This window comes from Amia ocellicauda, chromosome 10 (genome assembly GCF_036373705.1).
Source record: "Amia ocellicauda isolate fAmiCal2 chromosome 10, fAmiCal2.hap1, whole genome shotgun sequence".
Classification (NCBI taxonomy): Eukaryota; Metazoa; Chordata; class Actinopteri; order Amiiformes; family Amiidae; genus Amia; species Amia ocellicauda.
Window position 1 is genome coordinate 23172164 of NC_089859.1, and position 27113 is coordinate 23199276.

General features: G+C 40.1%; 3 protein-coding genes across 3 annotated transcripts; 1 reads left to right on the top strand and 2 right to left on the bottom strand.

Moving 5' to 3' along the window:
* Positions 1-3012: 3012 nt before the first annotated feature.
* Positions 3013-5698, top strand: il6 (interleukin 6 (interferon, beta 2)). Its single transcript, XM_066714603.1, has 4 exons — positions 3013-3238; positions 3414-3527; positions 4002-4145; positions 4531-5698. Exons 1-4 carry the CDS (start codon positions 3044-3046, stop codon positions 4729-4731), a joined length of 654 nt encoding a protein of 217 aa, XP_066570700.1. The 5' UTR covers positions 3013-3043; the 3' UTR covers positions 4732-5698.
* A 2659-nt stretch (positions 5699-8357) lies between these two features.
* tomm7 (translocase of outer mitochondrial membrane 7 homolog (yeast)) lies at positions 8358-15749 on the bottom strand. Its single transcript, XM_066715575.1, has 3 exons — positions 15548-15749; positions 10623-10671; positions 8358-8863 (listed from the first exon to the last, which is right to left on the bottom strand). The coding sequence occupies exons 1-3, from the start codon at positions 15648-15650 to the stop codon at positions 8848-8850; spliced, it is 168 nt and encodes a 55-aa protein (XP_066571672.1). The 5' UTR covers positions 15651-15749; the 3' UTR covers positions 8358-8847.
* A 1102-nt stretch (positions 15750-16851) lies between these two features.
* Positions 16852-23766, bottom strand: LOC136760264 (solute carrier family 40 member 1). The gene is made up of 8 exons (XM_066715576.1): positions 23664-23766; positions 23295-23362; positions 22782-22941; positions 21979-22094; positions 21415-21541; positions 20849-21138; positions 19784-20435; positions 16852-18882 (listed from the first exon to the last, which is right to left on the bottom strand). Exons 1-8 carry the CDS (start codon positions 23764-23766, stop codon positions 18623-18625), a joined length of 1776 nt encoding a protein of 591 aa, XP_066571673.1. The 3' UTR covers positions 16852-18622.
* Between the last annotated feature and the right edge of the window lie 3347 nt (positions 23767-27113).

A 27113-nucleotide genomic window follows, 5' to 3' on the forward strand; every position in this document is an offset into this window, starting at 1 on the left:
GCAGACATGTTAAATTGTCTTTCTCAAACAAGGACTTCCCATAGGTATTTCTTACTGTATGACCCAAAAAAGTAATGTAATGTACAAGTGCTGATTACACAGGAACTGAGACGTGGATTGTGTGGAGTAAGGGGGCAGAGTAGCCTTTCAAAATAGTGACGCTGATCTTTCTGCGTAAAACTGCACTGTAGAGAGATCGTGCACTGTGGGGGAAGCCTTTTCGCGCTCCATGTTTAGTAAGCAGGAAGACAGCTTAGTTTTACATCCCCTGCAAGCTACTCCATGGTGACCCATATTTGATTTGTCTTTACAAAATTCTTCTCAAAAATAAACCCCCTGTCTTCTGTCTGTGATAGAGCACCTTCATTAAGTCTGTAACCTGTGAATGAGACAGAAGTCTCACACAGTCTCGCTCAATGGGGAGGCAGGTGTAAGGTCATGGGGGTTAATCATTTACATATTCATTGCCTAAAACCCCCCTTTTAATGTCCTGGTTACTAGTGATGGATAAGTGGGAAGATAAATTATATAAAAGCTAATATTCTAAGCAGGTGTCCCTTCGAGGGAAGTTAACATTTTTCAGATATTTGAATGCATATTTAAAAACACAGCATTACGCAATTGATCATTACAGAGTCTATTTTGATATGCGATGAATTTCCAATTCGACAGAGACAGAGATTTTCCCCTTATTTTTAGTTTTTGTCGACTGGAATGTTTATTCAAAATTCAAAACTACAGTCATTAATTCATTCATCCATTCAATCACCATCAATCACTGTTTCCCCCAGTACTGGCAGCCCCAGCGTGCACCCCAGACGATTTCATTGCTCAAGTGTAAACTGTTGAAAGATATCTCTTCCTACCTAGTGGGGGTTTTTTAAATGTGGAAAAAGAAAAGAAAAAGCACTACATGACTTTCACTTTCTCAACTTCCTGTTACATCAATACATTCCCTCACTCTCTTGGATTTCACCACACATGGAAACCTTTTCTGGAGGACAGGGGTAGCCCACTAATATATATATATATATATATATATATATATATATATATATATATATATATTAGTAATAAAGATACATTATATTCAACACTAATGGCTTTCAGACACATTAAGGGTGAAATTATATTATTAATAATATAGGAAATTAAACAGTTTAATCACTCGGTGAGACAAGAGTTGCTTTTAAAAACAGCCTATAATATTGAATTGATAAGAATAAGTTATTTTCAGCAAAAGCTCATTGTGGTGTTATGCCTTCATTAGAAGTTGGTTGTTGCCAGCTGCTGATACAACACTTAATTCTTGAAATATTTCATTTTTAACAGCCTATGCAATACAAACATGCTGCCTGTAATTATGTTTCGAAGATACTGTCTTAAGGAGCAATAATGCAATAAAAGAATACACAAAATCAGAATGTCAACTCAAGCAAACCCGTGGTTTACAATGAACAAAGATGTACACCTTCAGGTGTCGTCCTTTAAAGCGCTCCATAACAAGGGAACATGATAACCAGAAGAGTTTTCAAACACACCCTAGGAAACCTAAACCTCTCAAGCCCTATAAGCCCACTGAGCCCAACGCATGGGTAGGTGTATTAGGTGTAATCAGTTCCTCACGATACGACAGAGCCAAGGCATGTTGTGCTTCGTCCATCAGCAACAGAGCCTTGTACAAAAGACAGCAGCAAGCCATGGCTGATTTTCAGAACAGTTGAAACAGCTTGAATGGGAGCCTGAATTTAGAATTGGCAACCAACTGCAACTTTGAAATATAAAGTCAAGTCAATGACAGCATTCAATTTGTGATGTGAAAAAACATCCTGGATTAAAGTTAAGTCCAATTCTCCTCCACGATTGCTCTAAGCTTGAAGATATGCTTCACAGATGGAAATAGACATTATATATTTATAAATAGACATTATAAATATAACCACCCCTCCTGCGTTTCCCACAGTTCAATGAAAAATCCAGGTACCTAATATAGTCAAAGCTGTTGAGTAAAATTGACTGACATTTGTTAGGGATAGAAAATGCCAAAAAATGCTTCACGGCATGTTTGACATTCTTCTGGACATGAGGATCTTACATGTTATCCTTGTTAAAAACATAAATATGTTGATGAAAAGAAGGCCAGTCCAATAAATTACCCATCGTCCACTCTCCTGGATGGTAGGATGGAGTTGACTTTGCACTGTGGATTGTAACTTTTAATTTAATCAACAAAATGTATTTTAATTACAGTGTATCACCCACATATATGCCAAAATCAAGATTATACATCCTGATAAAATCACCAAGGTCATATACATATAGCACTTAAACTGCAAATCAAGTCCCCTCCACTTCCAAAGTCCTTTTCTTTTCTTTTTTTAATGGTAGAAGCTTCTAGGTGTAAACCAGTTACTTATATAACAGACCATTCTTACCAGCAATTCACACGCCATTTGGCTGCAGGTGATGACAATCCCTTTATTGCATACCTTGCTGGTTCCCTGCCAAAGATTAATCTCCTTTGCACTGGCCAGTACCAGAACTAGCTCTTTACATCTGCTGATGCAACATTTCCCCAGCCACGTTTAAAAGGCACCATTCAAAAAGACTGGCTAAGTAATTGTGTGAGTAAGAAAACACTCAGAAAATTGTGTGTGTGTGTGTACAGAAAATCAATGCAGATCATCATTCATGATTTTCATTTCTAAGATGTAGAATAAGAAAACAAGCCATGCAGGGTGTTGATTAGTCCATACCATAATTTAAAGGTAAAGGTTTGGTAAAACTTAATTGTGTACATGAAAGTGACTCAATCCGGGTTTTCCAGTCCTCGACCTATATAAGACAGGACAAATGACTCCAAATGCAATTTGCTCTTGGGCTATCTCTTAGCGCATTCGTCAAGATGCCGTCCACGCAAAGTGAGTGATGCGTCAGCTCGAGTGCAAGTTTCCCTCTCTCCCTCTCCCTCTCTCTCTCTCTCTCTCTCTCTCTCAGCACTGACTGGCAGCTTCTGTTTCTTTCAGGACTCCCTGCATGTGTCATGGTGTGGCTGTCAGCTGCAGCATCACTGATCCGAGCTGCTCCTTTCTTGGACCCCGCTGCTCTGCTCTATGCGGAGATCTCTGGAGACGAGAGCGCAGAGTCAGGCAGCTCCGCTCTCACCCCGCTCTCCTCCAAATGGGAATCCCTGGCGCAGCTCCTGGTGAGCGACGTCTCCAAGCTCCAGAAACAGCAGGTACAGTTCGCAACACCGCAATTTATTAACAATGATTGTTTTTGATTATTCTTGTTGTTGTTTTTGTTATTATTATTATTGTTATTAAAATACGATGTTCCATTCCATTCATGTTCCATTCATGTTCCATTCGAGACCTGAACTGACACATCTGCATTTGTCTTCTCTTCTTCAGGATGATGAAGTATTTCAGGCATCTATTGAACGTTTGCAAACGTTTGGAAGCAACCACTTAACCATGCCACGCATTAAACAAGAACATGGCTGTTTTAAAACTGGGTTCAACAAAGTAAGACAACAGACATTAGTCTTCTATACTTAGATACTTAGAAAATAATTGCATTTTATATTACTATGGATGAGAAAAGCACTGGATAAATAATATTTTTGTTTAAAGGAAACAAAAAGTACATTCAATTGTTTAAGCAAGTAGAAAAACGTTAGATTCTTTGAAAGGGCTAACAATCCCTGACAAAGACATTTCAGACAAAAGTTTCTCAATTTACCCTGAAGTTATATCCATGATAAACATGTCTTTGGATGTGAAGTAGGCTAATGTTTGGATGTAAAAGTACTGAAATCAGGAGTGCTTGATTTTCCTTTAACTGATTTTGTTTTATAGCAGTGGTAGTAATTAATAATGTCATCAGTAAGAGAGAATCACTCTGCAGACTACAGCAATGTGTTCATGCATGTGGACATCTTCTTCAATGAATCAAGCTGTGAATATTGAGCGTAACTGAATTATGTCCCCGTCCGGCAGGAGAGATGTTTACACACCGTGGCCACTGGACTTCAGGAGTACAGCATCTATATGGAGTACGTGGACGAGGTGTACCCCCTAAAGAGTGAGGTGCAGCACGTCAAATACCGCACGAGGACCTTAACCGATGTGGTGATGAAGAGTGTAAGTGTATTCCTGAGAAAATTAAAATCGAACAGTATTTATATTCATGTATACCATTGCCAATTACATTTTAAGATTTTAAGGTGCCTTTCAGGGTCTTGTGGGGGCTGTGCTCATGTGACCATGCCGTACTTGTGAGAGACTGAATTATGACCCTGGTGCAGAGGAGCCGGGGTCATTGAGTGCCAACATGCAGACTGACTTGTGTTTAAGGGATTGTTAAAGTGGGTCTGACAAGGAATTATGAATGATGAACCGCAGTGGTGTAAAAACTAAATTCAGTGTTTCATCAATGGCAATTGCTCTCATCATCATCGACAAAGTGGACGGAATTAATATTGTGTTTTTACTCATGGTCTGCTGTGTTTCGGTGGTTCTTCCGCAGATGAAGAATCCATTGAGCGTAGAGGAGCTGGACTCAGAGCGCAAGGAGCTGCTCCTGGGGGTCCTGCCCACGGAGAGCAAATGGGAGCGGAACACTGCGGTGCACTTCATCCTCAAGGAGTTCCACCACTTCGTGCAGGACACCTTCCGGGCCATCCGCCACATGAAGTGCCAGAACACGCGAGCCAAGGACTGCGAATGAGCCTTTTAAATCCGATCCCTTGAGGCCATGGACATAGTTTTTTACAGTATTTTTTTATAGATTCATATTATCTACCTCTACCCTGTAAAAACACTCTGTAAAATGTACAGTAGGATCCTGACAGCAGAGTTGCTAAATTGTCACTGTCTGTGAAATTGCTGGTTAGCGTTGGCATAACTTGGGCGGACCAGGATTCAAATCTTCCACATCAGAAATGATTGTAATAACCACTGAGCCATTATACCACCCGGGGGCACTAGGGGAGATACCAACATGTATTTAACATGTGATTAATTTAGCAATAAGCACATACTATGAACGACATTCATGATTTTCTCGATGAGAGTTCAAGTCCTGTGGCCCAGTTGCACCCGGTTTACATTGGCAGAGGTTCTTACAATCCCAGTCCCAGTACTGGACTGTAAAGACTACCAGCACATTTACAGCAACGTTTCACAGTGTAGCAGTAGGTAATGTATTTGTTCTATGAACAAAATACTTTATTGATTTGTAACAACTTGCGATTTGTAAGACAATAATAGTAAATATTGAGTATTCAAATATTTGTCATATTTATTTACCCTGCTGTGGTGCCATGGGGGCTCACTGACCCCACCCCAATGGTACTGTCAATGTAACTTTTTTCACGGTACCAGAGCAGGGTTAAAAACATATTTAATATTTATTTAATAATTTTAAATATTTATTTATAATTTATTTATTGTAAAATGTAATATGTTACAAATATCTGAAGTTGCACTTCTAAGCTAAACATGTCACTACAACATAGTGCAACAATTATTAAGCCGAATTCAAGGTAACTATCAGGAGTACTACTTTTGGGATAAGAACAGGTATTAAACCTTTCCATTTATACATAAATCGAATACAAATGTAATTACATTTCTGAATGCTTACACTTTGACAAAATGCAAAATGCAGATCAAATAAAACAACTTTGACTCAATACCTGGTTGTACTACTTTATCTTTAACAGTGCTTATGAACAGTGCAATTTCGAGTTTCTTAGCCGTCTTTAATTGATAAAAGAATGAGACACATATATGAAACAAATGCAGGAGGAGAAATCAGGTAGATGATGACAGTGTTAAAATGAAATGAATGTTTGTTACTGGTGTTGGAAAATCTTACAAGCGCTATTTTATGCTATTTGATCATCCAGAAAACTGACACAACTGACAATTCCACAGGCTGAGGAAAACATCACGGGGGATTCCCCAGCTGTGAACTCGCTCGTGGAGATATCACGTCCCATTCAATTGAATACGTTACATGTGATACATTTATTTTGACAGAAGTAAGGTTTCGGAGATATGTGATAATGGAAGGACATATAAATTCAATATCCAAATATAGAGACATTTGGTGCACGTACTGAATTGTTTTATGTTTTTATGATGTGCCATTTATTTACTTATTTTTAAAACCTATGTTTCTTATCTCTACAATATGACTTTATATATACACACACACACACACACACACACACACACATATGTATTAAAAGTGCAGTTAAATTTAAAAAATGCTTGGTACATTTAAAACTAAAACAGTAAGCAAAAACGTTTGCATATGTTGCTAACAGCAAATCATATCGATACAATTATTTTTGTATATGAAGTTTATTTATTGGGGAGATTAATTTTGTGAGTGCTGATTAATCACATTTCCTGTTTTGATTCTCTGGAGTATCACACACCCCAAAAAACGAGGTTATGAGTAAACAAATCCAAGAGTGTGATTGTAATCTCAAGACAGCCAGTTTTTTCCATTCAAATATGCTTCATTTTTGTACATGAGCTACAATGTTCTTCAAGCCTGAACTCTTACACGGGTATGAATGGAAAACTATACAATATAGTCATGCTAGCTATTAACGTCCGCTTGTCATGTTTACATTCGTTGTATTGATGTTTTGCACAAAACACTTTCAGACTAATCAGATTTAGATAGTTTCCAAGACTCATCAAGGCCATTGCACACTGGATTCGACATGTCATTTGTAGGCCATCGTCCGAAAAGTTCTCCGTCAAGGATGTTGCACATTCGCACACACTCGCTTGTTTCCCCTTTTCACGCATGTAAAAATCAGATGCATCATCGGAACCAGTGTGCAAAGGCCTCAGCAACACAAAACCAAATAGTTTCACATCAGGGATTTACATTAAGTCATCAGGTTTTTTGTGGTTGTAACAATAAGAACGGTGTGTAAGAGCACCCACAGTTCAATCCAGGCCATTTCCTTAAAGGGTTCAAAGAAGCTAAGACTCTGTGATGACATTCCCAGAGGACAGAGGGTATCTGTATCAGTCAGGCTCTAGCACTAATATACAAGGATTTCACATAACTGGATCTGAACTTCTCTGTGTTTCATAGAACATCAAATAATATACTGGATTAATCGTTAGGTTGCTCTGAACAAAACAAGCCTATTTTCAAAGAAATCTGATCGAAACTGAGTGATCCGAGACCCCCGGGCTCTGAGTGACGGCGGGCCACACGGACACTGTAAATCGGATGTGTTTGAGAATGAAACGCACTTGTAGCCACGAGAATAAGCTTTCAAACGATGTGCGCATTGTAGGAGTACAGTATCACTTGTATTCACAGGAGCTGCGAGTAACAGAAAAATAATGCTTAAGAGGGTGTAGTAACAGTATATAACTGAAATATACATTATTTTTCAGTTTTTGGTAACCTAAACTTTTTTTTTTTAACCTCTGTCAGTTTACTACCTACGTTTGTACCATTTCAGGTTATTCACTGGACTTGAACTGCTTACATTTCAATACAAACTGCAAAAATGGGGGTGTTCTAAAAACTTTTGACTGCTAGTGTATGTACACATATTACATCTATATAAACTTCACTTACTCTTTGACCTTTGTGTAGGACGGAACCTCAATAATCACATTCTGCTGATAAAACTCACAGTAACGGTATCTGAGCGGTTTAATTTCTAAGAAAGACTTTGCAAGCAACAAGAAACCAGATTCTGGGAAACATTCTCTGAACAAAGATGGGGACTGCGTTTGTGTACAATATAGGTGAGAGATTGCAAAGAAAATGGTCCTTTTTAAATATACATGTAGGGCGGTTAGAAATTAATCTGCTACAACGTGACTGAAGTCTCTACACTACGGCAGCATTCATGAATCCAACCATAGCATCTTCCTCTTGTGGTTAACAGGTCAGCTCAAGGTCCCAGAAGAAAGACAGAGACAGAAAATGGGTCAGGCTCCCCGTTACAAAGCTAGGAGAAGTTACTACAACTTTGAGTAAAAGAAACTAACACCTTTACAGAAAGTAACGATGGAATCTCAGTCTCAGGAGTCATTTGCTTTTTTATATTCTTTCAGATTATGATGTCAGGTGCAAGTGATCTGCAGCCTTATGCCTATAAAGATGTATAAAAATTGGTGTGGAAAGTGCAAAGAGTGAGAGGGATCTGTGTCACTGTCCTTATTAAACAGGTCCTACAGTTTCACATGCATGCTGTTATATGCAGACTAATGAAGATATTGATACACATTCAGCTTGTGAGACACCCATAATTAGCACAGAACAGCAAGAAGTTAAAAAAAGATCACTGTAAACACAGGGGATTATTTTTATGATGGTTTTAATATTCTTTTTTAAAAATGTTTACACATTATACTTCACGTATTTCCTTGTGTCTTTTGGTGTAACTGTAATGAAGGAAAACATCTACAAAACGAACGATGAGTGCGGAAACCATGGCACTGAAAACAGGATGTCTGATCAGATCACAGAGACGCACAGATGGCTGGTCTGCTAATATAAATAAGAGACTGCATGAGGGCAGGATAAAAAAGAAATTCAGTTATAAACAAAACTAAACAAAAAAACATATCGGAGGCCTTGGTGTACTGCGGAGGATTCGCTTTGTTTTAACATGAAACTGACAGTTGCATCTCCAACAGGTCTCCCACAAAATACAATCATTTCATGTAAGTTGCTCTTTCCATCTTGAAAGCAGCTTCAAGTACAACGCAGATTGGGGTTTTCTCTCCAGTCTTTTTATTGAGCAGACAGCCAATTTCTAGGGCGCGTTCCCAGGTTTATAGACACCGTTCACCCCCACAGCAAACTGCGAAAGAAAAAACAAAAAAACAAATTAAAACAGGTCTGAGATTTAAATTATAAACCATCATTGTCAATGACTTGGAAAGTGAAAGAAAACAAACGGCAGAAGTTTCAAAGAGTGACTAATTTCCGAATCGTGTAGGTCTTTAATATAAAAGGCAACAAAATGCTAAATTATGCACAAAAACATCTGATAAGCATCCAAATAAAGGTATATATTGTGACAGGATATGAACCAAAAGGATATAAAGTGAGAGGAAAATGAAAAACAATTGAGACTATAACTGGATCATTTAGGTACATTTAGTGCAAGTGTTTCAACCCTGTAAAATTACTCATTGTGAAACGATTCAAGTAGCTGATAACCCAATGGTGCTCTACACAACAAAGCGCATCAATTCCTGAACACATGAAATGGACAGTTTACAGTATTTTTAACAATAGACGACCAGAATCAGCTTCCTCTGTGCTTCACATGAACGGGAGTAAAGCACGTCTTCTTTACAGTCAAGTTGAGGGCTGAGATATTCATCTGTAATTCCATGATAATCTGGTCACCCAAAACGCAGCACTTTCTCTGACCTTAGTGAGTCTCATTCTCTAAGTGTTTCATGAGAAAAGCCCTTCTCAGATTGCAGCCCGACTGGATGAGACCAGGCCTGTCGCAGCTGCGGGTTTAAGAGGGCCCTGTAACATCTGAGCTATTGCGTCTCAGGATCCAAGCGAGGAATGAGGAAATGGGAGTCTTCCACTCAACCACCATGTTGGCCACGATTCCTCAATGATAATGAGGTACAGTACGTACAGTATACTCAAATAGCTGACTTTACGTGCACTTGACAGGATTTGCCCTTCCCAGAAGCGGACGAGATCATATTAGGAATGTCAATATCACAGCACAAATGATAAGAAACGCAACATAATAGCTCGCTCTCACCCAGATCGTGCCATCGGGTTAAAAAAGAGTGATGACGCATGCAGAAAGCGTCCCAAAAGCAGAAACGTCAAATGAACCGGATAAGAACGAGTCCACAGCGAAGTCTTTAACCTCACACTGTCACACTCCTGCGGGCTTTGACAGCAGCTGGGGCTTTTCACAGTAAACTCTGCCGTCATTCACGCGACTGCATCAGTCCTTCCGAGAATCTTCACTCAATAAGTCTAGTTTTGCTCCAGTTGCTCTATCCGAGATCTCTCAAGATGGGAAACTCTTAGATTCTCACGGTCAAATGTCGCAGGCCTTCGTCCAGTCAAAACATCCGAATGGATAGCAAAGAGAATCGAAACGTAGGCCTAATTCTTTAATACATGGCTGAGGAAAATCTGTGTCAGTTCAGTGTGCATAATCATTACCAAAGGGCCAATGCGTAGTATGGATTAATAATAATGGAGCCAGACTGCTAATAAAAGTATAATTTTGATAAAGAAGATAACGAGACAGAGCACAGAAAAAAAAAAGAAGTGAAACCGAAGAACCCAGAAGAGCACAGCATGCAAACACTCCCAAAAAACTACAGAAGAACAGTTGCACTTTACCACAAGTGTTTTCCTTTTCACTTCTTAAAACAAAAATTGAAAAGGCCCGTAGAGCGAAATTAAAAAGGGGAAAGTGAAGGGTGACAGTTAAAAATAGTGTTCAGAGGCTACAGTTTAAAAGATTCTCAATTTCATTTAATCACAGAATTGTTCTCTGTGGTTCTGGATATTCCGTTAAAGATTCACTGCATTAGGAAGACTTAAAGGAAAAATGCAAATGAGTGTACCTTAAAATATTAGGCTCTGGCATCCCAGGGTCTGCACCTCTCTTGAACCCTGCAATCGGTGAGAAAAAGACAATGTCAACAATCCACTATCTTTAAGGCACACTCCATGACAGATTTATTTTAGTGGCGTCAAGTTCAGAAGTTTCTCGGTTTTATTTAACCGTCGAGCACTGAACCTTTATTTCAGAAGACTGTCAAAAGCAATGTTGAAATGTAAGAAACAGAAGTCAGATTAATAAAGAGTATGAGGATCACAATCTTTGTCAAGTTTACAAACTAGCAATTGTGCCTGACCAAGCCCAAGAGACACCTCCATCTCTTCAGTGCCAAGTCAATGAAGCCCTGACTAAGAGATCGCAACGCCAGCAAAAAGTTTCTCAACCGACACCAGAGACCCAAAAGCTGTGGTAACGGAAGAAAATGATCATGGCTTCATTTAGAAGATATGTCACCAGCGTACATTTGTATCCTGTAGTAAGCAGTTTTCCTTCAAAACGAATGATTCAGTTGTTTTTAAATGTTCCCACTGCCACCCTCTCCTACGTGAACGTTATTGGTGAAAGGCTGAAATACGAAACATCTCATACTGTACATTTTAATAACAAGGATCAGCTTTTGAATAATTTGAATAATTCCAGAACATAAAACCTCAGTTTCGGTGTACAAGAATAAAAATAGCCACATCAGAAATGATTAATGTTTTATATATAGAAGGCTATCACCCCACAAAAAAACTATTAAAATCCCCTTAGTCTCGCTGTGTAAGCTAGAGAAACCACGAAATAGGAAATGAAATAACATTATAGATATTACTTAGAGGATTCTCCATTCAAATGTCTAAAAATGCAGAAGTCATATTTTGTTGGCCAAGAGTAGTAAACAAGCACAGTCTAAAACAGAAAAACGTGTTTTTATTCAAAACCAATTTAATTGCCAATTCCGATTGCAAAGATTGAATACAAATGTGCCTATAGTGTCTACTCATAGTTCCCAGAATGAATTCAGTCAGCAGCCTTCTAAGAAAAGTTATATGGAAAGGAAAGAAAAAAAAAAAAGTTCAGCCCCGAGTTGCAACACTGTGATACAATGCTTTGTAATGTGTCATTTAACACCTTCGTCAAGAAAGAATAAGTAACATCCTTCAATAGAAACTGAAAGATGGGGAAAAAAAGTGATGCTTTAAAATAGTCTAGTGTACATTTACATGGCAATTCCCAGTACAGAAAAGTGATGCAAGCTGTCTGCTGTGTGGTACAACGCTCCAAAAGGTTACATCAATAAACATTTAATATAGAGACAAAACCAGAAACAAACGGACAGTTTTCCATTCAAGCATTGTCCTCCACTGACTTTGTTTTGTTTAGGTATATACCATCCTGTTGGAGGATGCTACAGTGTATGCACTTATAATTAAAAAGTCCTATGATTTTTCCCAAAATATAGTCATAAAAACATGTTCTTGTGAGGGCAGATATTTTGTAAGCTACCAATCTTTAATGTCTAAAATGAAGACTATTACAGACACAAGGCACAAGTAAGGGGGGTTACATTACGTAGATTTGTCAGTTTCTTAACAGCCTCGATAAAGCAAAGGGAAGTTTTTTGTTTTTTTTACTGAGATGCAACTGCACACATTTCACATCCTTCCACCGTCATAGGAAACGTCAGTCGATCAAACTGAACGTCTCCCATATGTTTGGAAACTTGCCACAGTTATACTTTGGCTGTGCTTTAAATCCTCCCTAATGTACAGTACAAAACTAAGCCTGTTACAACACTTGGCAAACTACAAAAAAAACCTGGTAATACGTGGAATGCTCTGGGATGTTCACAAATGCAGGACACAGATTAATAACACCTGACCCGACCTCTCTTATACCTACAGCAGCAGTCATATAGCATTTAAACCTACAGCACTTACTGTAGAATGGTATATTGCTTTGTTATGGCAATTAAGTATTCAATTAAGCAATTAAGACCTCAGCTGGAACAAAAACCAGCCGGGCAGCGGGTACTCCAGGACCGGTTTGAAAACCACAGCTGTAGAAGACCTAAGAAGCAGCTTATTCATGGTGCATAACACAACATTACAGATCTTGATTGTATCCGAAGATACTGCAATGCGTCACAATGACACTTCATCGGTCAGTTTATTTTCTATTTATTATAACTTAGTATAAAACATTTTCGGCATCTGCAACTAAAATATATCAAGTTCTCCCCTTTCCTAGGCTTACAATTCGATTTCAGTTATTATTTCTATTCAGTTTTCACAAAAATGCATCACTATTTGTGTTTAACAATAATAAAACATAAAGACTGCGGTTTGCTGAACAAGCAGGCATTTATAGTCGTATAATTCAACAAGGTATAATATTAGTTAAGCATATACTTGCTCTTAATTCTTAAGGGATACACTCTTTATTTATAATAATGGACACATTTCATTAATGTACCAAACAGAAAGAATGCAGTGTTTATAGTTAGTCCATAATGATAAAATAAAAAAATACTGTCTTTGGACTTCTATGGGATTTTTTTAGTCTTAAATTCCGCAAAATTGTATTACCAATGAATACCAGGTCTTTATTTTGAGTCAATATTTATAGTAATGGACACATCCAATTCATTTACCAAGCAGAATGCAGTCTGATCATAGCGAGTTCATAACAATACATTTAAAACCACTGACTTTTCCATCTTTAATTCCAGGAAACTATAGTACAAATGAACCAAAGGCACCCTTTGCCAACAATGTAATAAGCCAAGATATGCTTGCACTCACTATGTGCTCTTTAAGATAAATAGAATAGAAAGAACAAAACGTAACTTTCCCAGATGTGTGAATATGACAAAACGACAACTTTAATGATAATCGTGAGTGAGTAGGGATGTCAAATATGCTGTCCAATGACGTGTTGTATCAATCAGTGATACAGTAGTGACATGAACACAGAATACAGTATTCATGTTGTAAATGGCTATGCATGGTGACGTGTGCACAGAATATTTAAGTTTAGTGCCAGGTTAGATAAGCAGTAAAGCAAGTGTGCAATGTAAATCATTTCTCCACATGTTGAAAAACGTGAAAAAAACTCAACTATATAAAAACATTTGAGAGTAACTTCCGATAATAAAGTGTGTGCCAGGGTACACAGAGCCGGGTAGTGCCAGTCTAGCACTTCTCTCCCTCACTACATGGGAAGACCAGTGACCGGAGCTAAGCTGGGTCGGTGTGCGCTTTTCCAGCGACAAGGAGCCAGTGCTCGGCCTGGGATCAGCTGGTCTTTAGTGAACCGGCCCGCTTTTCCACCGGTTTGGGAACCGAGCGCTGACGTCACTGGTGTGGGCACCGAGGACTGCGACCTTAAACCCTGTTATACGTCACAATCCAACTCACTCAGCGTCACACAGCAGATACACTGAAAACAACACACAAAAACGCAGAAACGAAAATACAACTATACGAATATGCCAAGATAACTCAGCCTTTTAGTTGTATTGATTTGTATTGATGCATTAAGGGATTTACAGCGATTCGCTATTTCAGACACTTTTACTGTATTTAATAAAATACAAGATAAGAGTTAACATGCATTCGTCACCGCGCACACAGTTCACATTTACATTCATTTTGTGGTGTATTTTTAGTTTTATTCTTGATTAAAAAAAACAATTACTATAGGCTAGCCTATTGATTATGGATGCGGCTGTTTTGGGGGTATTTGCGGTGCAGTCGCGGCAGATCAATAACCTGTCGGACGATGTTAATGGTTTGATGGGAAATTGTGCTGATTGATGAGGTCTGGGATGATGGTCGCAAATCACTGTTGCTTTGTCCCTGTTGTCAGACATGCAGCGATGCTCTTGTTCTGAAAGTCGCCCTGGATAAGAGCGTCTGCTAACAAATACATAATAATAATAATAATTATTATTATTATTATTATTATTATTATCATCATCATCATCATCCATGGTCAGCACTGCTGGCGTGTGAGCACAAAGCGCATCACTGTCACAGATCTTACTGTACAATATGTATGGTTTATGTAATTCGCCCTGTGCTAAGACAATGAATTTATTCACACATTATTGATCAAGCGCAAACCAACCCGGGACACGTGACTCGTAGCGGCGCTGGATTCGGAGTCACACCAGACCAGTTCATTACCAAACAACATTTCTGTTCAATCTGTATCCGCATTAAATCTCATCATCATCATCATCATCATCATCATAATCTCGCTGTAACACGGCTTTCCTGTCACGGAAGCTGCGCTCAGTCGTCTCTCATTGCTGCCATTTTCCAACTCCTAACTAGTTATTGACCTGGCGAGACATGTTGTCACTGTAGTGTCTCTGACAGACCGCTGTTTGCTACCGATTTCGCTCATTTTTAATCAAAACTCTCCTCACTAGCGCGTCTCTGCCGGCATTTTAAACATGGCGGCTGCGCTGCAGCAAATCACTTTCTGTGGAGACGTCTTTCCCCGCCCCGGCCATGACGTCACTGGTTCTTAGGTTCCAGACCAGCAGGTTTTTGGTGCCAGAAAAAGCGGCTCCGTGCGGCCGAGCCAGGTCTTTTGCGGTGGAAAAGCAAAAAATGGTTCCAGATTAGGCACCGGCTCCTCGTCGGTGGAAAAGCGCTATGTGAGGAGCCCTTCAGTGTCTGCTGAGGAACTCAATCGTTTAAATCTTGCGCTGCCTTGAAAACATCTGAACGTTTGCTTGTTTAATGGCTTGGTCTATATTCTTATTCGTCAATAAACATAATGAACATCTCGGCTTCTCCTTCCTGAATTACTATTTCCTTCATTCAGATCGCAGTACCCTGATTATTGGCGTGTCAACAGCTAGGGGTAACGCACTAACATTGCCCAACCATGTCTACACACACATCTCTACCAGCACCCCGTTATACGAACCTAAATAAAGCACCGTGGGGATGAAGCCCCAGCGGATGACGAACTGTCCGCACTGGAAGACCTGCTGCAACCGCTGCTTCGTCTCCTTGCTGAGCTTCGCCATTTCTTAAACCCACGTTTCAGGTCAATTTACCCAGCAAACCGCCTGCTCTTGCGGAGCACCTTCAAAGCACGAAGACGTAAAGCGAACGTTGATCGTGCAGCTTTGCCGTAAACCAAGCGCTCTGCTTTGCGACAGTTCTAGGACTGAATTGACAGTGTTGCCAGATTACAGGTTCCCACCTCTAGTTTATAGGTTATTCTAGTGCTTCCACATAATAGTGTCTGGGAAAGAGTTTTGTTTAAAGGTGAACATGAACTTTATTTTAATATATGACTTCACTTGGACTGGACCTTCTCCCCAGGGTTAATGATATCTGTACTCACGCCCCATATGTGTAGTTTATTTCATGATTTGTTTAACACCAGAGTGAAATGTAAAAATATAGCGCCCTCTTCTGGTGTGAAGCTGTGAAAACTGTAATGCTGGACTGAGTGGCTTCTCAGTTGTATTCAGCACTCAAATAAAAAGTTACTAAGAGGAACTCCTGCAATGTCCTGATGTGTGATCCCAGACAGCAATTGTAGGTTAGCAAGCCAACCATTTGTTTGTCTGGGATATTGTTGGGCCATTGTTAGCATTTTAATGATGATTTGAATACAAAAAAGTGTGCTCTAATAGTATTCCTTCTACAACTGAACTGATCATTAAGGGGAAATTATCCCCAAGTATTTTTTAAAGCATAACTCCTTTAATATGTGAGCCAAATAAGGGAATGTGTTATATGAGAAGGACAAAAAGGCATGCATCTGAATATCAATCACTTTTGTCTGCTAATACAATAGAAACCTTGCATTAAGTAATGTTACAAAATCACTTCACCTCAAACTGTAATGTCCCTGACAACCATGGATCCTATAAATTGATTAATAGTAGCATCAACATGGCAATTAGCATCAATGTCTATATATAACAACAGGAAAGATTAATTATATTCCATTAACGGATAAGCATTCAATTGCAGCATCAGTGGAATTGCAGTCAGTTTGGTCAGTGTATGTGCTTTGGTTTATAGAACTAAGTGTCCTTTTGTGTGCTACAAAGTTAGTTTATTGAATTACCTTCATCCACTGAGAAGTAAATACAGGTCACGTTTTAGAAAGCAAAACTGGTGTTGCGCTACAGTTTTATTTAAATTGGAAAAAAGCCATTTGAAGTGTATTGAGAGAATGTTTATTTTAACACATTGCGCAGAAAAGCCAGTGTAAAAAGACTACCATACAGAATAACGAAATTTATTAAAATAACAGGCTTACAACAAAATAAAATAAAAATTGTAACACTTTGCTGTCTATAAGTGGACCTTAATAAAACTGATGTGAACGATATAAATGGCTGTTGAAACATTGTATAAATACACAACATTAACAGTATGTTTAAAGTGAATAACCCATTGTGTATTCTAACACCTGACTGATAAGAGTCAGTGAATGCCTTCTATTAAATATGAACATAATCTACTGAGGTAAGATTATTGCGTTAAGGAACCAGAATATGAAATGAGAACAGCAGTCCTATATACAAGATATTGTGATACAATGATATATACCAACACAGAATCCTGTGTGATTATACATTTCACATCATAAAATCAATTACATATTCTAGGAGGGTGTTTAGTGAGAAACCTAGCAGTTCTTTCCTTTCTGTTTTTAGTTATTCATGTCAGACTTAATGTCCGTTCTTGTTGTACATGTGAAATATCCCTGGGTGTCACCATTTTTTTGACTGTCTCTAAGACAACAAGATCCCTGTACTGAATGGACAATTAAAAGCGTGACATTTGGGGAGCGTGAGCTGTTATGTTACATTTCACACTCAATTAAGTCAGTTTGCCCCGATTTCAAAACCATCTATCTTGTCTGAATACATTACAGACACAACATGAATCAACTGTTTCCAATTTCCAAAACCTGGCGTACATTCTGAAGTTAAAAATGACACATTTGCTATAACTGTAACTTGTTAATTCCAGTTACCTTCTAAAATGTCTGCATGTGACTTACCGGGTAACAAGGTTTAGTTCGATTTGTTTACATTGAACCAGTTCTTAGATGCTTATGCAGTTTAAAGTGTAGGATTCCATACAGTTTGCAAGAGGGGAGACATCATAGAAATTGGCAAAACATTTTCTACCATGACTGCTTTGCTTGTTAAAATATAGCAATAACCTGCACATATGTCACTCTATCTTTCTATGAAAAGGAAAAGCAATTTCTTACATAACCTCCACGATGCAGATAATCAGGTTCAAATTGTGTCAAACAGGAGAATCTTTCACTTGGTTTTCTTATCATTTCAATTTTACACTCATGGGGGCTGGAAAATGTGCATTCTGATCTATCATGTAAGTATACCCGACTTATTTTGGTTCCTGTATTGGAACTTCAACTACTTAGCAAAATAAACATTACCTCATCTGTTTCTGTAGCCTCTATTTTCAATCACTTCTGCTTTCTGCTTGATTCATTTTTACTGCTTGTTGACAGAGGCAAGAAAATACATTCCTGCTGTTAATGTATCTTCTCACCACAATGCATTGTGGGAGGATGGTCTGCAGGAGGAAGCTGCTGTATTAGTCTACGACTGGCCAGAAATGCATTTCTAGCAGCCTGCTAAGTCTGCTTCTGTATCGAGCTGTGCTTCCAACGCACTGTTCCTGCTTGTGCTAAACTTCCACTTCAACCTACTGACACCATGGGCTGTCTATCCCATTCAGCCTCACTCGTTTCCTCAGCAGAGACAGGATTTTCAGCAGCTCGGAATGGTTGGTGGCCCCTGACGACTATACCGACTCAAAGGAGCGTGACTGGGAGAGGGAAACCTGCAGTGTGGGAGTTGAAATGAATGGCTGAGAGTCTATTGCATTGTTGCACGGCGATGTGAACGCGGAGAGAACTGGAGGAGACATTCATTTCACAGGCACTGGAGAAGTCCGTGAGAGTGGCGCTGCGACACGTGCGTCCCGATCGGCTCTACGTGTTGGGCCGGTGTTTTCTCTTGGCTTTCCGGGCGTACATGAAGTACATCGTGTGGCCGGCCGTGATGAAGAGCACCGAGATGATGACAAGGATGCCAAAGTGCTGGGGCTGGGGTGCGGAGATGACCATGATGAAGTGGAGAAGGTCCATGAGGTAGTTCATGGAGCTCTGCACACCGTTCACCACCCCCCGCTCCGATTCGCAGATGTTCTCCTGGAGCAGCTGAGTGACGGTCAGGTCAAACGACCATAGGCCTGTGTGGACACAACAATGGGAGGTTGTCATGAGTTTCTGTTCTACCTTAATGGCTTTTAGTGCTGAGTATGAAGATCCTAAAACACAACATCTCATAATGGTCTACTGCTGACAAGATCTACCACAAAACACGTTATTGATGTGGTCATGTGGCAGACACACGACCACACGTGCTTCTTAACACAGGCGAGCTGAGGTTTTGAAAGGATGTTCATCCACGCAGATATGTCACAAGTGCCTCTGAATCAAAGCATGAGAGACGTTTTCTCTCTATCATATTGAGCACATTTGAAAGATGTAAAAAGATAAACAGAATAAGAGTATCGCAGCTTTTTGAACGCCATTGAAACACATCAAACATAGGACGTGAGATCAGCTGTGCACTTGTGAAGTGCCTGCGTGAAGCCAAATTGATTTAATTAATATCTCATTAGCAACACTCCCTGTGGAGCTTTTAACTCAATCTCTCCTATAAAGGGGAAAACAATTACAATTTCAATAAAGACAAACCATAAAAAAAGGAATTCAGTAAATAATTCTAAATAGTTCCGATTTTTATTTTCCCTTCTAGGACCGAACCAATTTGTATGCTGTAGACAAATCCTTTTGATAGATTTCTGCTGTTAGCTTCTCAATCATTACTTCTAAAGGACTTTTTGTTGCCTGTCTTTTATTTTCCATTTGGACATATTTATGCAGTTATGGTTGGTTTTGTTTTTTTCTCCCAAAAGAAACAACAAATCTATTTTAATGCATTTGACTGCTTTTGATTTCTTACCAAAGGGCTCACCAAGTATCAAGTTATACACGATACTTACGACACTTTTCTTTTCATAATCAGTTGTCTTGACACCTTGTAAGGAGGCACTCTGGCTGTGTGCGCGGGCGACCTTCACTCACCGATTCTAGCGGTGATGACGCCCAGGAAGAGCAGGATGATGGACACATAGGAGTCTGGCGCCGTGCCCGAGGGGACGTTCTCGAACAGCAGTGTGTTGTTGGTCCAGTGGATGGACGAGCGGTCGGGCAGCAGGGGCTGGTTACTGCTGCCTTGAAGAGGGTAGCTGTTCTTCTGCTTGAGTCCTCCGGAAGGGACCTCGTTCACAGAGGAGTTGGAATCCATGAAGGGGGTCAGCAAGCTGAGGTCCATGGGGCTCCCGGGCGCGAACACGGACACCACGCACAGCAGCAGACACCCGAGGTGGAGGCAGCTGGAGATGACCCCGGTAGTGACCAGCCCGTAAACTTTCCGCAGCTTCGTGAACAGAACCGTGCCCATCAGCCCGGTGATGGCGGAGACGCCCATGAGTAGACTGAGCAGAGAGCCGCTGATGCCCTGAGTGTACGCGTAGCCCGTGGTGATGCAGTCGAAGCCCAGCACCGTGGTGTAAAGGAACGCCAGCCCCATGCCGGCCAGAAACACGGGCTGCCTGTAGTAGGCCTTCCAGCCATCTTTGCAGGTGCTCAGCAGCCATTTGAATCTCCTGAGGCACAGCGGGAGGTTTGTGATTTCTCTGAGATGCAGGCTGATGTTGCAGTTTTCTTCTGTCATCTCCGAGGTCTCGCTGAGCTGGAGGCCACCTGAAATTCAGCAGCACAACTTCTGTCACCGTTCTGAGCTTTTGGACCCTCCACAGTAATGCTTCAGGAGTTTTGCCAGTGCGGAGTATATGAATATATGTGGTTGTGTGCTGTTGTCATGACTAAGTGCTGTCCTCTTAAGAAAAACCTGGACTGTTTTATTGAAATCATATGCACCCTTAGGCAAGCCTGTCTGATTCAACACATCACAGTATCAATGCCAAGAAGCCAAGATGACATGCTTTGCATATCCTTTTGGTTCAAAATCATTTATTTTGAAAATAATGATGTGTGTGATGGGGTTTTTTTTTCACTGAAATGTAATATAACTGCTGTGCTGTGAAACTACAAACCAATAGAGGTTAACAGCCTGAAAGAAGCCACAGACACGGACATGGTCCCATACTCACCCTGCACACTCTTTATTTCAGACTCCCTCTCCAGGTACGGTAGCTGGTCTTCGCCGTCCTCAGACATCGGCTTCACGGACAAGGCAGGAACAATGCGATAGACTCTAGAGAGGAAAATAAACTCCACGATCAACGACACCAGGTTCCAGCCGAGGATGAAGCCGCAGCCCACAACGTTGGATGCTAAAGTCATCACTTGCCCCACTGCCAAGGGAGCCAGGATGTTTGTGACCTGATCGATTCTTCTCATGGTGGCATTCATTCCTGTGAGCAAGACCGAGAGAAGAGGAAAAAGGTTTGTGACCCCTCAGAACCGACAAAAAAGCAACACAGGCCTGTGCAGATGATTCCCTTCAACGGCATCCTTTTCACAATTCTTGCGTACCTCGTTAGCTTTTATGAACGTGGCCCCAAGCTCAGGGTGAAACCCCCTGATTGTAAACATAGCCTTCACCTGTCCTTTAGCTTCAATTGCAGGATAATATGGTCAAGTGCCGAACCCTATTGAGACCCCCCACTCCCCCACAAGTGGGGCCTCACCTGCCAGGTGTCCTCGGTTGTACCCAGTGATGACGACGATCCAGTCCCTCTGGATGGCGATAGTCAGGGCCGTACTTGCGAGGTTAGCCACATCTGCCAGGATGATCACCACCGTATAACAAACCACCTTTTGTGAGTTGTGTGATGCAACATGTTAAATAAGACACTACATATACACCTCTGTCTTATTATTATCCTTTTAATATTATTATTATGAATACAGTTGCAGTCAAACATATTCACACCCTTCTTTTTAAACAGTTATTCTACTCATTTAGTTATGTAAATATTGTTCATTAAACTGTACTTTTTTCATCAATAATCGATCGCTGAATTTGACGAAAAGAAAAAATGAAATCAGCCGAGAGACAACTGACATGATTCCGGTCGGTTGAAAGGTTGAGTTTTTGTTGCCGAAAGTAAGTAAATAAATAAATACATCAATAAAGGTCTGCGATCAGACTCTGAAGGGCGGGTAGTGCAACTTCTGATTAATTATTCAGCCGATTAACTGAATAATTAATGAAAGTGTAATACAAGAGGCTGAGATAAAGAAATACTCACAGTTAACCAGCCATCCCAAATTTGTTCAATCCACTGTTTGTATGAAAACACCAGCATCAGCACAATGCTGCAGATGGTGACCGAAATGTTCTGAATGAACAGAGATGCGTGTGCAACTACAACCAAGGAAGAGAGAACAGTTATATTTCACCTTCAAGCAGGGAGACCCAGAGGACCAAACGATAAAGAATAGCTTTGCACAACCTTCTGAAAGTATATTTGACAATCATCAGTTTACACCAGTGCCATAAACAAGTTTTTCTTCTCTGATGTTAAAGGTGTTATAAATTTACCAAGCACAAGCTGTAAGCAAGAATGTTAGATGCAAGATCCATTTTTGGGTAGGATATTTTAAGGGATGGTAAAAGTCATAGTCAGAGAATGAAAATCAATACAAATAGATTTAGGAAATAGAGAGGGGAATAATATTTGAGCAAAGCTGATTAGAGTTTTGTTTGGAATTCACTAACTTGCATCTTCTAGACTGTTTGTCTGAGAATTGATATTAATGTAACATAATTAGAATTAGTGCAGACATGTCTTATCTTTCCATTTACATTGATGTATTTTTTTAGTATGTCTCTCCTTTTTGTGAACATTACCTTTAATAATATTAAATTTCTCCCCAGCCTTAGAAATGTAATTCAATTTACTGTCTATACTGCAGATTCTCCTGTAGTTTACTGTAGTGTAACATGCAAGAAACCTTGAGGAGCCCAATCCAGGGTATCTTCCACTGTGCTCGGCTCTTTAAATGTAGAAAGACCATGTACCATGTGTGCAGGATGCCTGTAAAACTGTACCTTTGTTTCTGGGGTTTCTGTCCACCCAGTCACCAATCAGAGCCCCAAGCAGGAGCACAGAGCCGGCTACCACTAAGCCAAAGACAGCGGTCAGCAGCAAGTTGTGACCGTAAAGCTCAATAAGGAAGACGGAGATGGCAAAGTGCCACATGCGGTCACCCTGTGGGAAAGCAGATAGGAAGCTGATTAGGACACCACTGGATTCATTATAGAGACAGAGGTGGGAGCCGAATGCTTCCAATGATCTAAGAAATAACTTGATGGTCAAGTCAAGAAGGACTGTTGTCATAAAGACAGCATCACACTTTAGATTAGGAGATCTTCGACATTAGTGCCCCACGTCTGCTTTAACGCTTGAGCTGAACCCAAAATGAAAGGGGGAAAGCTTTATATGTGGTGTAGTAACGCCCACCATAGAGTCAAAAACACACCGCATTGTGCAAGATTTTTTTCTTTTGTTTTGCCCCTTTTCTTTTATTTCAAAGTATTTCGAAGTATTGAAGTGCCTCTTACCCACATTGACAATGCACCACTGACATATATCAGAAACTTTGGGCCTCTGAGGTAGATTAAAGCTGATCCTGCAAAAGAGAAATGGGTTACAGATGTTTGTTTTGGGAGGATAAAAGAAAAGCAATAAACCTCTCTGTTATGACACTACATAGTCCTAGAACACAAACAGACTCATAACAGTTTCTAGAAATGCTCAAGGAATTCTGAATATTTGTGGTGTTTAAACTCTTTCCAGAATGGAGATTGTAATGTTGAAAGTCTTTGAAAGTGACTAGCGTCAGTTCACACGATTCTGTTTTCATCTGGGCTTTACCAGGGTTTTGGGAAAGAAGGTTTTTCACCTGGAATGAAAGACCCCAAGAAACCCACCTGGGATGCTCCTGCTCTTTCTGACCCGAGCCTCTCTGCTCTCATCGCTCTCGAACTCCACGACCACACTGCCGCACTGGGCCACCTCCATCCTGAGAGACATGTCTAGCTCTGCACAAGGTTGTCATTAGAAACCAATATGTCAATACGTCTTTTCTATCGACTGGATCACAGAGGTCTCTCGGTCCTCGCTGCTGCGACCGTCCGTAGAAAGGGGCATTACATTTACAAAACATGTATATGGCCTGATTACTATGTGAATGTATATATGTAATATCTAAATGTACATGTGTGAGTGCATCTGTGTGCTTTTGCAATGTGGGTTAACTATGGCCAACACCAGCTATTCGGGAGTGATCAGTAGTCAAACACATTAGGAGGGAAGATTCAGGTGGCCTGGGCCGAGACTGTTCCATCTACAGGAGGACCAAGGACGATGCGTTTGTTGGTGGCAGTGAATCTGTCTGTGTGGTTACATTGAGTGGTTGCGCTGCAGAGTGCAGGTGGATTTTAATCCAGAAGGAAGGTCCTGGGGAGACATCGATGTTAATTTCATGACTGATGCCAGATTGGTGACTCACTGCCGTTTGTGGCGTCTTAATCCATAACATTGCATGACAGCAGAATTGTGAGCAAACACCGAAGGTTTTTCTATGCTGCAGGTTGTTAATGGTCTGTGTAGTTATTCTAAGGAAGCTGTATTATTAACATTTGTATTATTTTTACGACCCAAAAAATAAAGATACAAAAGTTATTCATTCACTAGCTGAAGATGTGGACTTTCCAATTCAAATTCAAGGTATGCTGCAACGCACTCACTTATACTCACTGCATTCTCCAGTGTATTTTATAAATATGTCACCAGACATTCCTTTGGAGAAAAATGTCAAGACGACTTCTTAGAAGGATTAAACAAAGATGTTGAACTTGCTCTCTGTGTACCAGGCCAAGTCAACAGAGTGTACATGGATTCACATGTACTTATACAGACAGCTCATCAAAGGTACTATGAAGTTAAGGTATATGAGTGTTGTACACAATTGCTAGGTTCCATCCAGAGTATGTTAAAGTGGAGGATAACTGAACAAAGTCTGAAAGCCTGGCCAATAGGCCCCAGGAATATTATACACTTATATAGCTTATATAAGCTATATAAGTGAAACAAAACGACAGTGGGAAAGGAAAATGGGTAGTGAAATGTACCTGAAAACACACAAATACAGAAAACACGCCAAGAGACAGAGGAAATATGCATTGCATTATGAACATGCACTGCTAGAGAAATAGAGGGATATATGCAGGGGGAGGAAGCATGAAGGACTCCAATTTAGCTTGAGGTCCTCTAGCTGTAAAGACTTGGGAATGTCCTCTCAGCACACTATAATATAGAAAGCTGAAACCTACCAGGGAAACAAAGCATTGGTAGAATATACAATACCATTAATCAAAGAACAGAGCTCATTCTTAAATAGCACAGTGAACCAGACACTCAGCTCGCTGTCTTGCGACTGTTGTGTTTCACTTCGACGTGTAAAGTTTTCTATTGTGGCTAGGGTTTGTGCTGAAATATCACAGTTTCATCACAGAACATTTACAGGCAACTAATGCTTCAAAAACAGCTGTCCTTTTTTTCTGTGTGGGAAATACAAGTTCAGGTCTGCAAGCTCAAAATGGCACAATGCACCTAGATAACTATATAGCAGATACATTATATATAACAATCAAAGATTGGTCAAAACCAAATGCACATCTGGCGTAAAAATATTAAAGCTCCTGTGCTGTTTCATGTTCCACTGTCATTACTGATAACACTACAGTCTGAACAAAGAAAAAAAAGACACTTGTGAAAGGTAGGTGACACTGCCCATAACATGACCCACAGTTCATAGTTCAAATGCCAAAGGCCTTCTGCCTAAAATATAGTTTTAACTGCTTTTCACTTTCCATATTTTTTCTTTTAAACATCTGCCCCAAGAAGACAAAACCCACTCTGGTCATCACTCCAGGACCCAGCCTGCCTTTAAACTTGGACTCTTAATTGCAAGCAAGCAATGAAGAATGTGGAAGATACAATAGCACTCAATAAGGCTGTGTATTAAGGCAGCAATATATGTAAGCACTTTTGTTTTTAAAAGATAACTCTATCCACAATTACTATTATAATTATTATTAAGAACAGATGAATAAACCACAGTCATCATATTATTCTGCACTGTAACAAACTCATTAAGCAAAATTGTGCATGGAAATGATTTAATCAGAGGCCATCACTGAAAAGGTTTTGGATAATTATGGAAATTCTGTGCAAATACAAACACCAAGCATATGAAAAGAAAATGTTCTCTCACCTTCAGATCTGATACAATGCGTCTTTCAGTTGCTAATTTACTGCACCCCTACGTTTCAAAAAGTAATTAAGCCACGTAACCTACACAGGATCCCTCTTCACTCACACGGGGTGAGACTCAAGCTGTAGTAGTTTCAAAGACCTGATAACATCAGTGAGTAAAAGTGCACCATTGTATGAAATTGCCAGAAAAGCAGAACTGGTGGATTGTTAACAAAGGCAGCCAGCATATTCCAAAGCACGTGACAACCCCCGGACAATGTCACCCACCTTTCACATCCCACAAAAAGGCAACTCTGTCACTCGTATGACACACAGACCTCAAAGACCCGAAAGAGAGAGAGGCCAGGCATGTGTACAGCTTTTATATAGCTGCAGTTTGCACATCACTGGGGATGTGGGGGGAGGTCATCTGTGAAAGATTTAACTGAGGAAGATGTCACCCATTGCAATTCAATCTCAGCCACTGTACTTTTCCTGCACATGAGGATATTTAGAGAACAGCATCTTACAGGGCACTGGAGACTGGGAAATCAGTAAATCCGTTCTCAGACGTTACAAACCAAAAAAGGCAAACGTCTGAAACTTCTGTAGACTGGTTCAGTGGGTTAACAGCATCATTCTACACTGGTGGCCGTTAATCAGTCTGCAACACTTTTACAATATCAATGGTTTTAATTGTGAAATAATGATGCATTTGGTTTAACTGGTACCAAATAATGCAATGCCCCCGGCCCACCTACGGCTGCTCCTTCAAACACTCCTCGGACCACTGCAGCTCCTCCAATCCCTGCGCAGTGCCCACCCCCTTACTGAAGCTCCTCCAATCACTGAAGGACTGCTGTAATACAAGAGCGTTGTGATTGATCTAGCTTCCGTCTGTGGCAAAATTGTGATACTGTTTTTGCAGCTTGCTGGATATATAAACATTTGGTTCTTAACTAGTGATTTACTGCGTGTGTTTATGCATTATTTCTTTCCTTCAAGGAAGTTCTCTAACAAGATCATTCTTGATTTCACTCTTCTGGGGGGCACACATTTATGCTGTATTTTACCCAAAACATCTGAAATACACAGATGTATTTTATTGTCTATAAAACTAT

Bases quoted from the DNA above. Each gene is read 5' to 3' on its own strand.
- tomm7 (XM_066715575.1), bottom strand. From the start codon at position 15,650: ATGGCGAAGCTCAGCAAGGAGACGAAGCAGCGGTTGCAGCAGGTCTTC. The intron at 10,672-15,547 runs GTTCGTATAACG...CACCGATTGCAG, and splicing joins CCCCACGGTGCTTTATTTAG to GGTTCAAGAGAGGTGCAGAC.
- il6 (XM_066714603.1), top strand. From the start codon at position 3,044: ATGGTGTGGCTGTCAGCTGCAGCATCACTGATCCGAGCTGCTCCTTTC. The intron at 3,528-4,001 runs GTAAGACAACAG...CCCGTCCGGCAG, and splicing joins TTAAAACTGGGTTCAACAAA to GAGAGATGTTTACACACCGT. The intron at 4,146-4,530 runs GTAAGTGTATTC...GTTCTTCCGCAG, and splicing joins CCGATGTGGTGATGAAGAGT to ATGAAGAATCCATTGAGCGT.
- LOC136760264 (XM_066715576.1), bottom strand. From the start codon at position 23,766: ATGTCTCTCAGGATGGAGGTGGCCCAGTGCGGCAGTGTGGTCGTGGAG. The intron at 22,942-23,294 runs GTAAGAGGCACT...GCTTTCCCACAG, and splicing joins GTGGTGCATTGTCAATGTGG to GGTGACCGCATGTGGCACTT. The intron at 21,139-21,414 runs GTGAGGCCCCAC...TCTTGCTCACAG, and splicing joins CAACCGAGGACACCTGGCAG to GAATGAATGCCACCATGAGA.